General features: G+C 46.0%; 1 protein-coding gene across 3 annotated transcripts in view; it reads left to right on the plus strand.

The window, feature by feature from the left end:
- The window catches only part of FNTB (farnesyltransferase, CAAX box, beta), an 84,912-nt gene that overhangs the window by 16,484 nt on the left and 49,349 nt on the right, over positions 1-19,079 (plus strand). For 2 of the 3 annotated variants that reach the window (XM_033425508.2, XM_004262129.3), the window contains exons 2-4: positions 5,637-5,701; positions 16,558-16,630; positions 18,817-18,908. In XM_033425508.2, the coding sequence (XP_033281399.1) occupies positions 5,637-5,701; positions 16,558-16,630; positions 18,817-18,908 (230 nt within the window). Of the gene's footprint in view, positions 1-5,636; positions 5,702-16,557; positions 16,631-18,816; positions 18,909-19,079 lie in introns of those variants that run through there. The other variant, XM_049706402.1, reaches the window with a different exon arrangement.

The following is a 19,079-nucleotide window of genomic DNA, read 5'->3' on the forward strand; positions in this document are numbered from 1 at the left end:
CACAGACAGAGTGTGGACCATCTCAGAAGGTGAGAAAGGCACCAGGGTAAGGGGTTGTCAGTTTTTATAGGGTTGGGTAATTTCATAGGCTAATGAGTGGCAGGAGTATTTCAGCTATTTTGGGAAGGGGCGGGGATTTCCAGGAATTGGGCCACCGCCCGCTTTTTTTTTTTTTTAAAAGAAGATGTTGGGGGTAGGAGTTTATTAATTAATTTATTTTTGCTGTGTTGCATCTTCTTTTCTGTGCGAGGGCTTTCTCTAGTTGTGGCAAACGGGGGCCACTCTTCATCGCGGTGCGCGGGCCTCTCACTATCGCTGCCTCTCTTGTTGCGGAGCACAGGCTCCAGACGCGCAGGCTCAGTAGTTGTGGCTCACGGGACAAGTTGCTCCGCGGCATGTGGGATCCTCCCAGACCAGGGCTCGAACCCGTGTCCCCTGCATTAGCAGGCAGATTCTCAACCACTGTGCCACCAGGGAAGCCCCACCGCCCACTTTTTGATCCTTATGGTCAGTCTTAGAACTGTCTTGGTGCCTGTGGGTGTGTCATTTAGCTTCCTGATGTGTTACAGCGAGTGTATACTGAGACTCAAGGTCTAGTGGAAGTTGACTTGTTTGCCATCTTGGACCCATTTGGTTCTAATCAGTTTATGTCATGTCCTCGGTCTATGTCATTCTTTCAAGGGTAGTGCCCTGCCCCCTTCCCTCCTGTTTCACAGTGATGGACACAACTTTTCCTTTGGGGGTGTGTGTGTGTGTATGTTTATATGTGTGTGTATGTACACACGTGTATATATGTATATGACTGGTTTTTTTTCCCCGAATCTTTGAAAGTAAGATGAAGATATTATGACACTTTACCCCTAAATAATAAAGCATGCGTCTCTTAAGAATAATGTTCTTCTACATCAGGGCAATAATATCACACCTAAGAAAATTAAAAGTAATTGTATAATATCATCTAATATCCAGTTTATTTTTTATTTATTTATTTTTTTGTTTTGTTTTGTTTTTGGCCAGGCCATGTGGCTTGTGATATCTTAGTTCCCTGACCAGGGATTGAATTCTGGCCCTCAGGCAGTGAAAGCACGGAGTCCTAACCACTGCACCACCAGGGAATTCCCTCCACTTTATTTTTAAATTTCCCCAATTGTCTCAAAATTCTTTTTATATCTTTTTGGTGTGTGTTTTGAATTAGGAGCCAGTCAAGGTTCCTTTATTTCAGGCTGTTTAAAATTTTTGAAGAGCTAATCCCTTGGGACTGAATTTTTTGGTGACTAGTCCTGATGGTATTTCTTATAACATTTCATGTAGCAATGTTTCTGAAACCTAACAGATGCTTTAGGATGTCATCCTCCTCCCAAGAGAGCCATATCACTTTCATTAACATGGTCACAAACTGTGTGCTTTGTGCCCAAGGGAAATGAACCTATGGGCTTTTTGCTGTTTATGCAAGAGAAAATTATCTGCTATTGTAGGGCTGTTAATAACCCTTTGTATTGTACTCAGTTGATAGCTGCCTTGCCTGTGGGAGCTCTCATGAAGAAAAGAGAAATTAACTAAAACAGAAGGGTCCCTTCCTTCGGGATGGAAAGGAAACATGGAAATTCAAGATAAAATGAAAGGCCAGGGAAAGGCAGACATGCTTTAGCATCCCTATGTTGAAGCCAATCCCTCCCTCCTTCCTTCCTTCCTTCCTTCCTTCTTTCCTTCCTTCCTTCCTTCCTTCCTCCCTTCCTCCCTTCCTCCCTTCCTCCCTTCCTCCCTTCCTCCCTTCCTAATTCTGATTTGAGAGCTGTGTAGTGTTAGAGTTCTTCATGACTTAGGTAACTTTGTTTTTTAATAGTTACCCCCAGTTCTCCTATATTTAAAGTGAGAATTTCGATAAAATTTTAAAAAGGAATTTAACTATAGATCTTGCTTCATAGACATTATGCAATTGTTGTGACTGCTTCTCTTAATTCTGTCCCAAAGGCTAAATTTTTAATTCTCCTCATGTTTTGGAGGTCCCCAAGACCACTCCTAGGTTCACTGATTCACTACTAGTGTTACCTGAAAACTGGTTTGCCTCTTGGTGAGTGTTGAGCCAAAAGACACAACGGAGCCAAAGATGGGGAGAAGGAAGGATTTATTCCTTGCAGCAAGTAAGGAGAACACTGGGGGTCTTTCCCAAAGCAGTGTCTCTCCCAACAGCAAAATTGGGGAAGTTTTAAGCTAAGGGCACATGCATATTCATGATGGGGCTTGGGTGGTCAACAGAGTCCAAGCTTTAGCTGATTGAAGTCAGAAGTTCAGAAAAGGTCAACATCATCAGCCCTTAGGTGCCACTACATCTGGTGGTTGAGGCTTCAGGCTACTCTTTACCATTGAAAGAGAACTGGGAGTCTTTATAACTAATATATTATCTTTGCTATTGTTATTTCTCTTGCCTGATAACAGTCAGCGTCTGCATTCTTTCTTCTCTTAAGATCATTGATTTCTAAGACCTATTAAAGGGCAAGCATTGTGGCTAGGCTTAGATCCCAGAATGGCTTAGGCCAAAATGGCCTCTCTTATGTCAAGAAAGCCATGACTGGTTTTCTTTCTCCGGGGACCCTCTACCTTATCTGCTTACACAAAGATTCAGAGAACTCAGCATATAGCTGTCCTCATGGTTATGATTTATTACAACAGGCTACGGAACAAAATCAGCCAAGGGAAAAGGCTCATGGGCTGACGTCTGCAGGAAGTGAGGCACATGCTTCCAGGAGTTCTCTCCCAGTGGAGTCACAGGGGACGTGTTTAATTTCTCCAGCATTGAACTGTGACCACACATGCAGAGCTACCAGGGAAGCTCATTAGAGACTGGGCGCTCATGGTTTTTACTGGGGCTGGTCACATAGGCACCCTCTTTCTAGCATAATTCCAGACTCCCAGAAGGAAGATAGCTGTTCACCATAAACCACGTTGTTTATACAGTTTAGGCTCAGTGAGCCTGTCTTATCAGTTCTGGGAATGGTGAGAGCCCTCCCGAGATCCAGGCTCCCAGACTCCAGCCAGGGTCTACCTTTCAAGTAGGCCTTTCTAAGGATGGTAGTCTCAGGCCTGCTGTGTTAACTCTTTTGTATACAACTAGCTTTCTTCCTTTCCTTCCACTATGCAAATCAGAACATTCAAAGAATGCTTACATCTTCCCAGTGACAAAATTACTACGATTTATATCACACTAGCAGACTGTATGTGGAGAAGGAGAGGCAAAAAAGGATGTTATATTTTGGGGATGACTTTCATTTTCTTATCCTCAGATGACTAGTTTTAAATTTGTATATTAATCCATTACTATTTGTCAAAAAAATACAGGCTCATTGCTAGTATTATTTTAAAAGTTGTACTCTAAAAATCATACTTTGTGCTCTGAAGTGATCTTTTTCTATTAAAAAATACACTAGTTCCTAAAGACAACCCACAGAATGGGAATATGACAAGGAACTTGTATCTATTGATAGAATATATAAGGACTTATTACAGTTCATTAGTAAGAAGACAACCCACTTTGAAAAATGAACAAAGACCTGAATAGACATTTCTCCGAAGAATATCTACAAATGGCCAATAAGCCTGTAAAAAGATGCTCAACATCATTAGTCATCAGGGAAAGGCAATCAAAACTATAGTGAGGGCTTCCCTGGTGGCTCAGTGGTTAAGAATCCACCTGCCAATGCAGGGGACACAGGTTCAAGCCGTGGTCTGGGAAAATCCCACATGCTACGGAGCAGCTAAACCCGTGTGCCACAACTACTGAGCCTGCACTCTGGAGCCCGCGAGCCACAACTACTGAGCCCACGTGCTGCAACTACTGAAGCCCGCATGCCTAGAGCCCGTGTTCCACAACAAGAGAAGCCACCACAGTGAGAAGCCCGTGCACCGCAATGAAGAGTAGCCCCCGCTCGCTGCAACTAGGGAGAAGCCCACACGCAGCAACGAAGACCCAACGCAGCCAAAAATAAAATAAATTTATTTTTAAAAAAACAACTAGTGAAATACTACTTGACACACACTAGGATGGCTATGATCAGAAACATAGATAATAATGTGTTGCTGAGGATGTGAAGAAATTGGAGCTCTCATATACTGCTGATGGGAATATAAAATGGTACAACTGCTCTGGAAAACAGTCTGGCAGTTCCTCAAATGATTAAACATAAAGTTATCATAATGATCCAGCGGTTCCACTCCTAGTGATGCCGAAAACTCGACCTCTGTGCACTGGGGCTGAATCGAATCTTGGAGATAGAGTTTCGGGTGAAGTAGAAAGAATAGCTTTACTGCTTTGGCAGGCAAAGGGGGAAACAGCGCGCTCCTGCCCAGAAAAACTGTGTGTCCAAACCTGGTAGGCAAATATTTTTATTTCATGATCTTCCTGACATATGTTTCTCGTATTTTTTTTTTTTTTTATCCCTTTCAACGTATAGCCAAGGAAGGCACGACTGAAAAATGCAGTCTGTGTTTCATTTAGGCTGGTGCTTTGTATTAGTCCCACATCGGTGTCTGGCATGGAGAAAGCATCGTGAGGGGTCTGGGAGAACTTTCTTACTTCTTCTGAGTCGAATTCTCACAGTGACTTCAGTCTGTTTTTTGAAGTATTATAAATTCTTGGCCAGGTAATCCCTGAAACTCATGTCCAAAGGCAAATACCAAAGCATATCCTAAAACCAAATATAAATGAATTTTAGATGGGCTGCCATTTTAGCTGACTCACATCACTGCTCCCCTCATCGTGATTTTTGGAAGCTTGTCAAAGGGACTGGAAGCTCTAACTCAGGTGTTTCAGAAACAAATGCATTTTTGATATTTCCCAGAGAGGACATTATTATATATCTTGAAATCTCAGCAAGGACTTGCCTCACCACAAAGCAGGGATGGCCGTGAAGGTGAAACCCTGTATCCCGTTGACCAGCCCCCTCCTGCACTGCCGTACCCTTTCCTTACAGAAGCTGTGCTGTCTGACCACATCATGGTGTGATCTTCAGAGGAGACAGGTCATCTCATTCCTTTTGTGACCTGACTTTCCGAGATCCTTTGTTTTATGGGACTGTGGAGTCTGGTGTGTGACACAGGTCCAATGACCAGGTGTGCTATTTCTTTGGTGTTTCCGTGATTGATGTTCTTGTAAATCCCTTTGGGGATTTTAATACTGTTCAATCTATATTTAAACCATTAAATCTGACAATAAGAAGTAGGACCCTTGGCAGAAATTAATTGCATATTTGAGAATGGCCGGTTAACGAACACCTAAACAACTTCATAGAGCAGGCAAGAACAGGTCTTTCAAGCAAAAGGGGTCCATCTTCACCTGCTCCCTGAGTAACTGTTGCCAGGGTGCCAAACTCCAGAATCGCCATTAGTTTGGATACCATGGATTAGTTTACTGGAGAAGTCGGTTGTGATGCTAATGTGGTACAGGGCATTCTTTCTCTCTCTGTCCTTGTCCCAAGCCTGTCATCCTGCAGAGCCCCTGAATGCAGTCTTGTTATGCTGTGAGGTACAAAGTCACACCAAGGAACTCTAGCTGGTAGGCATTTGTGGCAATAGGAACATAAAGTGGATAAAGGTCTCATCTGTATTTGTTTTCTCTCTCCCATCTCCTGCATCCTTACCAGGCAAAAGTAGAAGAAAAGATCCAAGAGGTCTTCAGTTCTTACAAGTTCAACCACCTTGTACCAAGGTAAGCTGTGGTTAAGTGTTTGAGGGGATCCGGGAAATACCATCTCCCATGGGAGCCTTTCTTCTTTCCTCCTTGAGCTTGTCCAACCTCAGGGGATGAGTCTGCTGCGAGGCTGGTGTTCCCTGACCTTGTGGCTCCCTGGAGATGCTCGTGACCCCAGCTCCTGCCACTATTAGAATACTGTCTAGAGGAGCTGCTCACTTGAACTGAGCCATCAGCTGTTACATGGGGATGCCCTCAGGGCCTGAACTCTGAGCTCTGAAGGTGGAGAGAGGAAGTTCATGATCTTGAAGCTTAGTTCTGACCTGCTGTGCTGATGTTCAGAACTCTCAAGCTTTTCATATAACACTTTGAAACAGATGTAGAGTCCAGGGGGATGGCAAAGGATGGATTCCTTTGATGTATATTATGACTTGACTGGGAACATGTGAGAAGTTTGAGCTTCTCCCAGCCTGGCCTTTACTGGTGATTGTGCAGCAGATTCCCAAGGGCGACATTTCAAGTGAGAAATAAAATGCCTTTTGTTTTCCTTGGTGCTTAGTAAGTTGAAGCCTTCTGAGCTCTTTGATGTCAGAAATTCCAAAAGGAGGATTATAAGCAGAAACTTATTAATTTGAACCTTCATTTTCTCTTTTTTCCCCCAATTTTGTAATGTATCACACTAGAATTTCATAAGGTTATTTCATTTATTAGCATTTCTCTTCTAATCACAGATTGCTTCTCTGAAACTGTCCTGTGTTATCTTTCCTGATCAGTAGTCCAAATTGTGTTTGGTCATTGTTTTATCTTAATGTTATAGCACTTTTCCTTGACAGTCTCTGGACGTAGTCTAGTTGGGCCGCTGGCTGATTCTCTCTGGATGGGAAGCTGAAGGGTCTGAGGTCCAGCCTGACCTCCTTTATCATGTCTCCCAATTTCCTGAGGCCTCCTAACACACTAACTCCTGGCAAGTCAGTCTCTGGGTACTTCTGCTTACTGGAGCATTACAAATATTTCTAGCCTGAGTTAACTTCGTGTCTTTTTTTGCCACCATTCCATTTTGCCCTTATTTCCATGAGAAGAAATTTAGTTAAAATGTTCTGATTAGCCAAGGCAGAAAACAGTTGGAAAAATGGAAAGACAGGTGGAAAAGTTCTCTTCATCTTTCTTCCCTAGAGCAGAAAAGGAAAGCATCAACTAACCAGAGGAGTCTTCTTCCAAACTGCTAACCTAAATTTCTACTTTAACTCGTAGCCCAGACCTCAATCAATGAATTATTGCTTTTGTCGTGAGCCACAGTTGGAGCTTAGCAAATGACACCATTTGTGTAAACAGCTCGGGAAGAAGGAGCTCTCTGCCCAGTACAGGCTGTTTCCCCAGAGGTGGTAGGACTTGATGATGGTGAGGGGCATGGTGGCTTCAGGAGGGGTTTGTGGTTAGAGTTGCATCACGATGACTCACCTGATTGTGCTCTGAGTCACTGTGCCCTGTCACCAGCTCTGTGGACACATATCCTCTGTATTTCCAAAGGGACCTTTGATCATTTGACATTCCTTTTTCACCCACCATCAGAATAGAGCCCTTGGACTTTCCTTTTATTCTTACTGAGATGGGAGGGAGAATAGGAGGTTACAATCTGGGAAGAAGCTGTGTTTTGGGAGTGGTGGTAGAGGACAGTAAAGGAGTAGAATCCCCTGATTCATAGGTCTTAGGTCAGGTGTGGGTGGAAAACAAAAATGTTTCTGTTGGGTTTGTATCCTTTGTGGAAATAGAATATACCAGGGCTCTGGGTTTATGTCAGGAATCTGACATTTCCCATTTTGTCATTGTTGCCTATGAAAATGAGTGTTTTAAAGGATGCTAATTAGCATCTTATGTCACGGCATGCTAATTAATATTAGAGATATTACACACTGTGGCCAAATGGCTGAGAATGTAAATCAACTTATCAACATAAGGCTGGAGCCAAACATCTTCACCATAGAATGAACTTCTGGGGTTTAAGAATAAGTATGAAAATTTATCAGCATTTTAAATTACTATCACAATTACAATATTTAACATTTTAGTAGTCAGATTTTAAAAGTCTAGTATTGTATTGCAGGAACGAAACTTCCTTGTTAGCTGAAGTGAATATTCAGCTAGAGCAATTAATCTAGGTGACATGGCTCGTCTGTGTTTCTGAGGTCATGCTGCTGATCCGATGTGGCAGAATCACACACACTCCCAGGATCACCGACCACGCCCAGGTCCGGGGATGCCAGCAATGGTGCTGAGCGAGGCAACCATCTATTCAGCCTTTCAGAGCCACTGCCAAGTAGAAGATTGGGCTGAAGTTCAAGGCTGAAGCTGAATGTTGTTACATTCTCCAGTTTATTCCCCATCCCAGAAATGATCTTCCTCACTCTCAGACTGTGAAACATGCATTCTCTCCTGGAGTGAGGTGGTCCCTCCCAAGGAGCTTTTGGACCATGCTTTGAACAGTTCTGTTTATCAGTATCCTGCTTTCCCATAAAAGTTAATTTTTCTTTCCCCGTGGTTAGTCATTCTCACAGTTTCACATGCTTATGAATTTACCCTTTTCCATGTATTATATTAGCTTTAGTAAGACACCTGAAATGCATAAACCACCCCCCCCACACACACACACTCACATGAAATTTTTAAATTGTCGGGGAGTTCCCTGGTGACCTAGTGGTTAGGATTCTGGGCTTTCGCTGCCGTAACCCAGGTTCAATTCCTGGTCTGGGAACTGAGATCCCTCAAGCTGTGCAGCGTGGCCAAAAAACAAACAAACAATTGTTTTTTTCTTGGGAAAAAGTAGCCTGGTGCTCCTTGCAAGGGGGAAATATTGATAATGCTAACAGAGCACTAAAGGTTAAGTGTTGGCAGTTGCTCTGAAGCCAGAATGCTCTGAGTTAAGCTCTCAAAGCAGTTTTCATACGGGCACCTGCTCAGCTTCCATGTTTTCTGCCATTTCGCTATGTGATGATACTTCAGCATTTTCCAAATCCTGAGCAGTTGAAAGATATGGTCCTTCATACAGTTGTTCTTTCCAAGGTTCATACAAGTAAGTTCATCTTCCCTCCCACCCTCTCTCAAGTGACTTACTGCTTATGTGCCAGAGGCTTACTTTTTGACTGGAGAAGCCCCTGGCTTTAGTGGGTTTAAAACCCTCCCAGCAGCCAACAATGGACCGAATCCCTGATCTCTCATCTGTCACAAACAAAGGCATGAGTCTCAGGGATGGTCCACGTTTAGGGGGAGGGAGTGTGTTTGCTGTCATTCAGTTTGCTGTGTTCATTTAAAGTCATTCATTCCTTCACCCATTTGGCAACGGTATCTAGGGGCTCAGGCACTGCTGGGCTCTGGGAACAGGGTGAGCAAGGCTGACCCAGGTCCTGCTCCTGCTGGGCTCTCAGTCTCATGGGGAAGGTAGTTATTAAACCAATGAATTCAAAGAACATAGTTACCAAGGGGGTGACTGTCTCTCTCTTTTTTTTTAATATAAATTTCTTTTATTTATTTATTTTTGGCTGCGTTGGGTCTTCGTTGCTTCTCCCTAGTTGCCGCAAGCGGGGGCTACTCTTCGTTGCAGTGCACGGGCTTCTCACTGTGGTGACTTCAGTTGCGGAACACGGGCTCTAGGTGCGTGGGCTTCAGTAGTTGTGGCTCGCGGGCTCTAGAGCTCAGGCTCAGTAGTTGTGGCGCACGGGCTTAGTTGCTCTGCAGCATGTGGGATCTTCCCGGACCAGGGCTCAAACCCGTGTCCTCTGCATTGGCAGGCGGATTCTCAACCACTGCGCCACCAGGGAAGCCTGAAGGTAACTGTTTTAAGAAGGGAACGTGGAGCTCCGAGAGAGAGTAACAGGGAGGGTGTAAATTAGGTTGGATGTAAATTAGGGAAGGTGTCTCAGTCTATTTGGGCTGTTGTAGCAACTTCCTGTAGATTGGGTGACTTAACGTTTATTTCTCACAGTTCTGGAGCCTGGGAAGTCCAAGATCAAGGCACCAGCAGATCTGGTGTCTGGCGAGGACCCGCACCTCTGGTTCATAGATGGCATCTTCTCACTGTATTCTCACCTGGTGGAAGAAGCTCTCTGGGGTCTCTTTTATAAGAGCACTAATCCCTTCATGAGAACTCTACCCTGACCACCTAATCACCATGCAGAGAGGTCCCCACCTCCTAATACCATCACACTGGGGATTAGGATTTCAACATAAGAGTTTTGGAGGGATGTAGACATTAAATCGTAGCAGAGGCCTCTCAGAGAAAGTGACTCTTAGGCTGACACCTGGGGGGTGAGTAGGAATTGGCCAGTTTAGGAGGTGGTGGGACTTTTCCAGGCAGAGGGAAAACATGAGCTACAGCTCTGAGACTGAAAAGAGCAGAGTGCACCCAAGGCAGTGTGCCTGGAGCTTGGTGAGGGCATGGGACTGTACAGTACATGCTGCACGGTACACAAGTATTTCTAAGATACTTCTCCAACAGTGGAACCAGGCTGCCAGTATCCTAAATATATGCATTTATTTGGTCATTCCTGTGTGTCCCAATCTCCCACCCCTCTCTCCGCAGCCACACAGATGCCCTCCTCAGCCAGTTGAGCACTGCAGCGTGCCCTGCAGCGTGCCTTGCGGCGTGCCCTGTGGCGTGCCCTGCGGTGTGCCCTGCGGCGTGCCCTGCCACCCCACTCCTGGCAGAGCCTGGCTTGTTCTGCTCCACCTGATTGAATGGCTTTGGGGCTGAATTATTCAGAAAGGAAAGGGAAAGAGCTCTAGCTTTTCTTTTCTAACGCCCTACACAGAAAAGAGTTTTAGATCTAGAGGTGACTTTAGAATAAAAGAATGGTAAGAGTATTAGTTTGCTAGGGCTGCTATAATCAAATACCACTGATGGGGTGGCTTAAACAACAGAAATTTGTTTTCTCACAGTTTGGGAGGCTGGAATTCCAAGATCAGGGTGCTGGCAGGGTTGGTTTCTCCTGAGGTCTCTCTCCTTAGCTTGCAGAGACCGCCTTCTCACCGTGTGTTCACATGGCCTTTTCTCTGTGTGGACTCCTCCCCAGTGTCACTTACTCTTTTTATAGGATCACCAGGTCCCATTTAACCTTAAATACCTCTTTAAAGGTCCTATCTTCAAATGCAGTCACACTGGGGGTTAGGGCTTCAACATATGAAATTTGGGGATGGGGGGAGACACAATTTAGTCCATAACAGTAAGGCCCTTAGTACAGTCTCTGGCTGACCAAAAGAAACTGGATATATGTCCCTTCAATTTAAAAGAATCATAAACCTCAAAGAAGAAGTTAAAATTCAAGCAGCATTGTGGCCCTTGAAGCTCTAGATAAACAAAGAAACATTTCCCAAGATTTTAGAATAACATTTACATATTAGCATTTTTGTGTGTGTGCTTGTATGCATGTGTACATGTGTTTATGATTAAGTTGATGAAAGTGAAAGGACAGTTTCCCTTGTGGAAAAAGCCACTGAAAGAAATTTCTCTTCCCCTGCTTGTGGCCAGAGTTGGTCTTCAGATGAAACCAGCTAAAGGAATTCACTAGTTCCCTCTTAGTAGGACTCCCAGGGCCTGGCTATCTGTGAGTGAGGTTCGGGGTGGGAGGAGAGCTATTGGGGAGCCCCCTTTGGGCTGCCTCAGGTCCCACCTCTAGGGACCAACTCAGAGCTGCAGAAAAGGTGCCTGAAGCTTATTTCAGTTAGATGTTTCTGGCCAGGTGAGGCTTCAGGTAGCTTCTTGTCACTTCAGGACCCTGAGGAGTAGCAGAGTCTCTTCCTCCCTACACATAGAAAAGCCTTATCCTCTGAGGTCTTTCATTTCCTAGGACGGACAAGCCCCTTGTCAAATGAGAGGAGTGAGAAGACAAGGGAAAGGGTTCATTCTCCAGGGTTGGTTTTTCCTTTTCCCCACAATAAGGGGAAGGATTTGTTTGTGGCTTAATTCAGCTCTCTAGAAATACCGAGTCCTCCAGGGAAGTTTAACCCCTGGCTGACAGGTCTCCTGCAGTGTGGCATGTGTGACCACACGAGAGACTGATGGGAAGCACCCCTGAGCCAGAGTGGATGCCATCTGCGATCTAACCAACCCCTCCTTGTCCTCTCTGCTTGCTCGCATTTTCACTTTCCCTTTGAGATTTGTCATTCTTTTTAATTGACAGGACACGGACCCAGGGAGAAGTCTCTTTGGGCTAGTCAGAAACCGACGCTACCGTTCCTCTATTCTTTCTCTTGTTCATTCGACGGTAAATGTGGAGAGCCTGCTCTGTGCTGGGCCCAGGTGCTGAAGCTAGATGCGAGCTCCCTTCCCGGGGTTATAGGGTATGCAGTAGGCAGGCAGACCCAACAGGGAATTCCAGTCAGTACCTGGTCCCTTTCCCCAGCATTACACTTAGGATCACAAAATTTTATTCGCAAGAAACCTTTAATGCTGTCTTGCCCGACATTTTAAATGAGGTGGAAAGTGTTCTCGTTATTGGAACAGAGTATTTTCCCTTCTCTCCTCTGTGACCTAGCATCCCAGGGTGTTTGGCATATTCAAATTCCTCTGACTGTTTTTCAGACTGGAAAGAACTGACCTGTAGAAACCCCTCTGTGACCTGATCCTTTCGTAGTTAGAAGTCAGGAGTTCTGCCTCCAAATTCTGTGCTTGCCCTCACCTGGATTGGGTTTCTCAGCCTCCTCTCACGTCTTGAGTGGGTCCCTGCCTGCCCTGTTAACGGTCTCCTGCGCCCTCCTGGTTTTTCTCGTCCATCACACCTATGCTGGCCACACTCAGCCTGCCCAGCCAGGGCCAGGCCGCGCGGTGTGCTCTCGTCAGCTGTCCGCTGATCTCACTCTGCTCCCTCACACCTCTACCTTTCTGCTCTTCCCGTCTTACGAGCCCTAACCACAGTACCCCTGTCGCTGCTTCTGCTAAAGGGTCCTAGCAAGATTGCCAAGAAAAACAATCATACAACAGTGCCTTCTGAATGGCTTCATCAAAAGTTTATACTCCTCAGCTTCAGCTGGGCCTTCACCCCGGTTTATCATCCTTCATTCATCTTGTGTAGATTTCCTAGCATATTCCCTGTTATGGCCAACGCACACTCTCCCAGGTCTTGCCTCCTAATTCCTGAGAAAACTGAGGCCGTCCCACGTTTCCTTGGTTTCCCTCTTCCCCACTTGAGAGTCCTCTGTTTGTCTAATTTCACACTCTCCCATTGTTTCTGTTCTGAGAATGTAGACTCATTCATTATTTTCAGACTCACCTCTCCTCCTGATGCCCTCACCTGAATACACCTCCAGTGCTTAAAGCCCACCTGTGCCTGTGCTCACTGAGCCCTGACCCCTGGACCTCCTTGAAAGAGAAATTGAGTCTGGCCATCTCTTCTTTATGATCTGGAATCTGCTCTTCTCACTCCCTGACTCTCTTGAAGGTCACCAGCCACTTTGTAGTTTGTCCTCTTTTTCCTCACTCTTACTGCACTGTTTGCCGCTGTTAAAAACCTCCGTGAGGGCTTCCCTGGTGGCACAGTGGTTGGGAGTCCGCCTGCCGATGCAGTGGACACGGGTTCGTGCCCCGGTCCCGGAGGATCCCACATGCTGCGGAGCGGCTGGGCCCGTGAGCCATGGCCGCTGAGCCTGCGCATCCGGAGCCTGTGCTCCGCAACGGGAGAGGCCACAACAATGAGAGGCACGCGTACCGCAAAAAAACAAACAAACAAACAAACAAACAAAAAACCTCCGTGAAATTCTCTCCTACTGCTCTGCCTGTGAGGCGACACTGCCTTTGTCCTTCCTCTGCTTGTGTACTGCTCTTTACTTCTCTCCTCTGGCTCCTGGTCCTCCAAGCCCTTAAAGATGGGTCTTCCCTCAGTTCTGCCTTCAAACTTTTCTCTCTGCTCTGTCCTCTACTCCTGCAGCTTCACCTGTCACCTGCTTGCAGATAAATGATTCCCAGTTCGTCTGTGTCACCTGGATCCCTCTTCAGAGTCTCACATGTGTTTCCAGCGATGTGACTGACATCCGCACCTGAATACACTTCCAGTGCTTCAGAGTCCACCTGTCCACAGTCAGCTTGTCTTGGGCACCGTTCTAGGTGGAGCCCTCAGAACTCTAAGTTCTTCCCACCTGGTTGACTCTTAATAGCATCTTACCCTGTCTTCCCACCTCATCTCTCTCCCCACTTACTGCTTTCATCAGTACAGTTTGTAAACACATATTGAATACCTACTGTGGTCAGATAATTTTTCTAAAGCACAGTTCTGGTCATTTTTTCTCAGCTGAAAACCCTCAGGGTTTTCCTTTGCCTATTTTTTTAAATTGAGGTATAACTGACATAACATTATATTCATTTCAGGTGTGCAACGCAATGATTCAATATTTGTATGTATTGCAAAATGGTCACCACAGTAAGTCCAGTTAACATTCAGCACCATATATAGTTATAAATTCTTTTTCTTGTGTTGAGAACTTTGGAGACCCACTCTCCTAGCTACTTTTAAATATGCAGTACAGTATTATTAACCATATCACTGTGCTGTACATTACATTTTCATAACTTATTTATTTTATAACTGGAGGTTTGTACCTTTTGACCCCTTTCACCCATTTCACTGCCCTCCCCCTTCACTTCTCACGTCAGGCAACCACCAATCTGTTTTCTGTATCCACAGGTTCAGGGCTTTTGTTTGTGTTTTGTTTTTTTGGTGGAAGCCCTGGAGTGCCACATATGAGTGAGATCGTCCAGTATTTATCTTTTTCTATCTGACTTATTTCACGTAGCATAATGTCCTCAAGTTCCATCCATGTTGTCGCAAATTCCCTTTGTGTATTAAGTTGAGTTAAATTCCTCAGCTGGCATCCCAGATCCCTGTAAAAAGGGCCTCTTAACCATTCCTCTTTCATTCCTAATAGCCAGGCCAAATCCCCGACCTGCACTCCCTCTGCACACTTTATACCTGTCTGCATGGTGTAGTAGCCGTTAGCCACTTGTACCTGTTTAAACGTAAATTAATTAAAATTAAATAAAGTTTAAAATTCAGTTGCTCAGTCACACTAGCCACATTTCAAGTGCTCAGTATGCACATGTGGCTCGTGGCTACCTATTGGACAGCACAGACAAAGACACTTCCATCATCACTGGAAGTTCTTTTGGACGGCCCTGGTCGGTTCCTTTTGTTTTTGTTCCTTCTTGGCTAAACTGTCCTCCCATCAACTCCTCACCTCCTCTGCCTGTTAGAATATTCTCCTTCTTCCAGGGCCCCTACCTCAAATTCCACCTGTTCACACAACCTTCCCTGATCGTTGTTTTCTGAATGAGATGCCCTCCGCCAAACCCTTTAGAGCTTCTAGTATTTTATCTGTTTTCCCTTTATGAAACCTACCCAGTTTTCCTCATATTGTAACCGCTTATGTCCTTATCTCATTTCCAGGACTGAATTAGACTTTTTGAAGTAAAGACTACTTCTTCTCAGCACAGTGCAGTAGGAGTTCAATAAACAATTGTTGAATTGAATACCTAGGAAAGAGACTGGTTCTTCTTTCATTTTATTTCTGGAATCAGCAAGCACAGTGAATGTCTTAAATTCTTTACTTTTTTCCTTCCTTCCGTAATCACACAGACCCCTTCTGTCAGACCCAGAGAGAAGTGCAGCCCCTGTCCTCTGCCTGCCTGTGCAGGTGGCCATGGCCAGCACAGTCCATCTTAGAGCCAGTGTTGCTGACATCAGGGCCGAGGAGAGCGACTGGCTGCAGAATACAGACATGATCCTCAGGCCGGGGCTGTGGGTCAGCACGTGGGAGGTGGAATTTCGGGGAGGGAATACTAGATGGATGAGTGAGGGGCAGGCAGGGTACAAACCACAGACTTCAGAGAAGTGACCCCAGAAGAAATGACCAGAACGACAGAGGCTAACCAAATCAGGGAAGTGGCGAGGCTCAGGTTTAAATTGCTTACAGGATGGGGAGCTGCAAGGTGTCTGTTCTCAGCTAGACCCTGGAGGAACTTTCTGGGTGGTTTGTTACCGCCTGGCTAAGTGTGCTCACAGTGGCATTTCTAGCCCAAAGCTACCGGCCCCGAAGGAGAGTTTGTTTTTAACATTTTATTTATTTTTTGTCTGCACGAATTTTTTATTTATTTATTTTTTTTTGCTGTACGCGGGCCTCTCTCTATTGTGGCCTCTCCCATTGCGGAGCACTGGCTCCGGATGCGTAGGCTCAGCGGCCATGGCTCACGGGCCCAGCCGCTCCACGGCATGTGGGATCTTCCCGGACCGGGGCACGAACCCGTGTCCCCTGCATCGGCAGGCGGACTCTCAACCATTGCGCCACCAGGGAGGCCCTGATTTTTAATTTTTTTAACATTTTATTTATTTATTTTTTGGCTGCGCTGTGTGTTTGTTGCGGCACGCCGGATCTTCGTTGAGGCATGCAGGATCTTTTGTTGCAGCGCACGGGCTCTTTGTTGGGGTCCAGAGGGCGTGGGCTCCACAGTTGGCAGCACGCAGGCTCTCTCTCATTGAGGCGCATGAGCTCGGTAGTTGTGGCGCGCGTGCTTAGTTGCCCCGCGGCATGTGGGATCCTAGCTCCCGACCAGGGCTCGAACCCGTGTACCCTGTATTGGAAGGCGGATTCTTTACCACTGCGCCACCAGGGAAGCCCCGCCCCAAACATTTGCCGGCGCCATTTCCAGACGCGTTAGGGACGTTCAGAGGCTGGCCTCTTTTCTCTGGTTTAGCCGCCCCGGGGAGCTAAAGAAGTTGCTGTTTTCTGCTCATTGACTGTGGGGGGATGACCAGAAGGTGTGAGTGAGTGTGTGCGTGTGTTCTGTAGTGGGGGAAGCCGAGGCTAGAGTAGGTTTACAAAGCTCTTTATCTTTCCAGGCTTATTTTGCAGAGGGAGAAGCACTTCCATTATCTGAAGAGAGGCCTCCGACAGCTGACAGATGCCTACGAGGTAAACACCTTGCCCAGGAGCTTTCTCTATCAAATTATCAGTCAGATCTTTCTCCTTTTTTACTGTTTGGATGTAAAAGACACTATGGGCTTGCCCTGTCGTAGAGTCGCTCACCGTCCCGTGTGGCTCTGGTGAGAACCGGGTCTGCAGCAGCTTTGCCCCACAGAGCCGGGACTCCTACTTCCGAAAGGACAGAACCCGATCTCTAGTCTCGTCCTCCCTTAGAGCTGGTGGAGGCCCCAGATGGGGTGGGGCTTTCACCCCTATCGTGGCTGAGGGGGTTTCACATGGTGTTCTTCTAGACACCCCTTGACCGCTAAAAGGTGGTCTAGATACCTGTTCATCCCCACCCCTTGGCCCTGTAAGCTGTTCTAATTTCTCTACTGGCCAAAGGACCAGTATATAAGTCCCTGCGGTTTAACACTGTAAAAATGCCCAAACGTGGAGTGGATCTTAAATCAATATACCTTAGAGCCCTAGGGGTCCAGAGAGGGGCTCAGGGGAGGCCAGCGGAGGTGGAGGGAAGGGGTGTTGGGAATAGGGGTGAGTAGCAGCCAGAGGGTGAATGTGAACCAGAGGCCGCCAGTTTCCCTGCCCCACTTTACATAGAGCAGCTCTGCTTTGAATTTGCTTTTATTTGGGGGTTCTACATTTGATTATTTACAGCAGGAATTTGGGCCTATAGACCCAAGCGGGTAGCATAAACGAGAGACGTGGGCTTGGTTGGGGGACGGTGCGCGGGGTGGAACTGAGGCAAAGCAGAGGACCCACGCCTTTACTCTGTTCCTGCCAGTTGCCGCCAAACCGCAGTGCAGACCCAGGGTTGCCAGATCTCTTCTTGTTTTTCCAAATGAAGCCAGAAATTCAGATTTCTCTGTGGATCTCTCAACACGTAAATGTTACAACCAATTCTAATTAAACAAACAAAACACTACAGGGAACAAGCAGGACGCATCCCTGGGTTACGTTTGGCCTGTGGACTTTCAGTATTCAATCCTCAGTGATTAGGGTCCAGGCAACCCTGATACAATTAATACCGTGACAGCTAACAATTCACTGAAGGGTGCGCTAAAAGCTTGCCGTTCATTGTCTCATTTAATCCTCACAGCTACTCCAGGGGGTAGGTAAGTCTTTATTTCTTCATAGATAAGCAAATAGGCATAGCAAGATTAAGTATTTGCTCAAAGGCACATAGCTAGTGAGAGGAGAAGCTGGCACTGAAACCGTTAGCAGTGTCTTCTGTCACCACACCAGCTGCCCCCAGGTGGGGAGCTAGCACATTTATGTGCACATTTATGAAGAGGGCAGTTTGGGACAATGGAAAGAGCACTGGACTGAGAGTCTAGAAACTGGCAGTCTTATCTTATCTCTGACATTTACTGTCTGTAATCTGTAAAAAGTTCATCTCTCTGGATCTCATATATACACTTTGGATTTGTAAAACTGGGGCAGTAATACTGCCTGCCCGCCTAGCCTTGAATGCTTGAATATTTATGGCTTGAGTTAGGATCAAGACCTGCTCACATGTCACCTTTGGAAACCTTTCCCAGCTCCCCAGGCAGAGGTAGTCAGTTTCTTCCATGTGCCCATTATAGCGTTTATCCAGGTATATGTATGCATTAGTTTTGTTCTGCCTTGTTTCAGAAACACACTTGTACTTACATGTCTTTCTAATTGCCCTCTTCCTCTACGGAAAACCACACACATCCTAATCAAAGTATCTTAAGAGTAGGAACTGAATTTTACTCATTACTGTGCCCCCAGGGCTTGGCATGAGGAGATACTTACTGGATGAGTTACTCCAGGTAATCCCATCCTGAGGTTGTGTATCTTCTTGGGTCTGCACTGAGAAAATAGTAGCACTTAACTTTCTGGCATGTGAGAAGTCCTCTGCTCGGCTTCTTTGGATGTCTGTCAGGGAGGGACCCATTGGGTTCAGGTTAAACTCCTTTGTCCCATTGTCCTTTTCTCACATATGGTCATTTCAGCTCCTGGCTAAAGCCACCAGGCAAACTGTCCTTCATTCACTGTTCAGAGGTTGTCCTCCTCCTCCTTGCCAGGCTGCCAGGAGGGAGACAGATGTCTCCCTTTTCACACTGAACAGTTGGAGACCCCGCTGCCTTTTCAGCAGGGTCTTGGAATGATTCTGAATAAGGGGTGTGTTTTCTGCCCTGTTCCTTTTGCAGTGTCTGGATGCCAGCCGCCCATGGCTCTGCTACTGGATCCTGCACAGCTTGGAACTCCTAGATGAGCCCATTCCCCAGATGGTGGCGACAGAGTGAGTCTGGCTTTGGGGAACCTGGGGTGTTCTCTGAAATTGTATTTTGACTTTGGGGTTCTTTTTGTTTTGTTTCTGTTTTATTTATTTTGAATGAAAAACACAGAGCACTACAAAGAAACCGTTGCCCTTCTCTTGACCTCCAGTAACTTCCTGAAACTCTTCCACTTC

The sequence above is a fragment of the Orcinus orca genome, chromosome 2 (assembly GCF_937001465.1).
Source record: "Orcinus orca chromosome 2, mOrcOrc1.1, whole genome shotgun sequence".
Taxonomy (NCBI): domain Eukaryota; kingdom Metazoa; phylum Chordata; class Mammalia; order Artiodactyla; family Delphinidae; genus Orcinus; species Orcinus orca.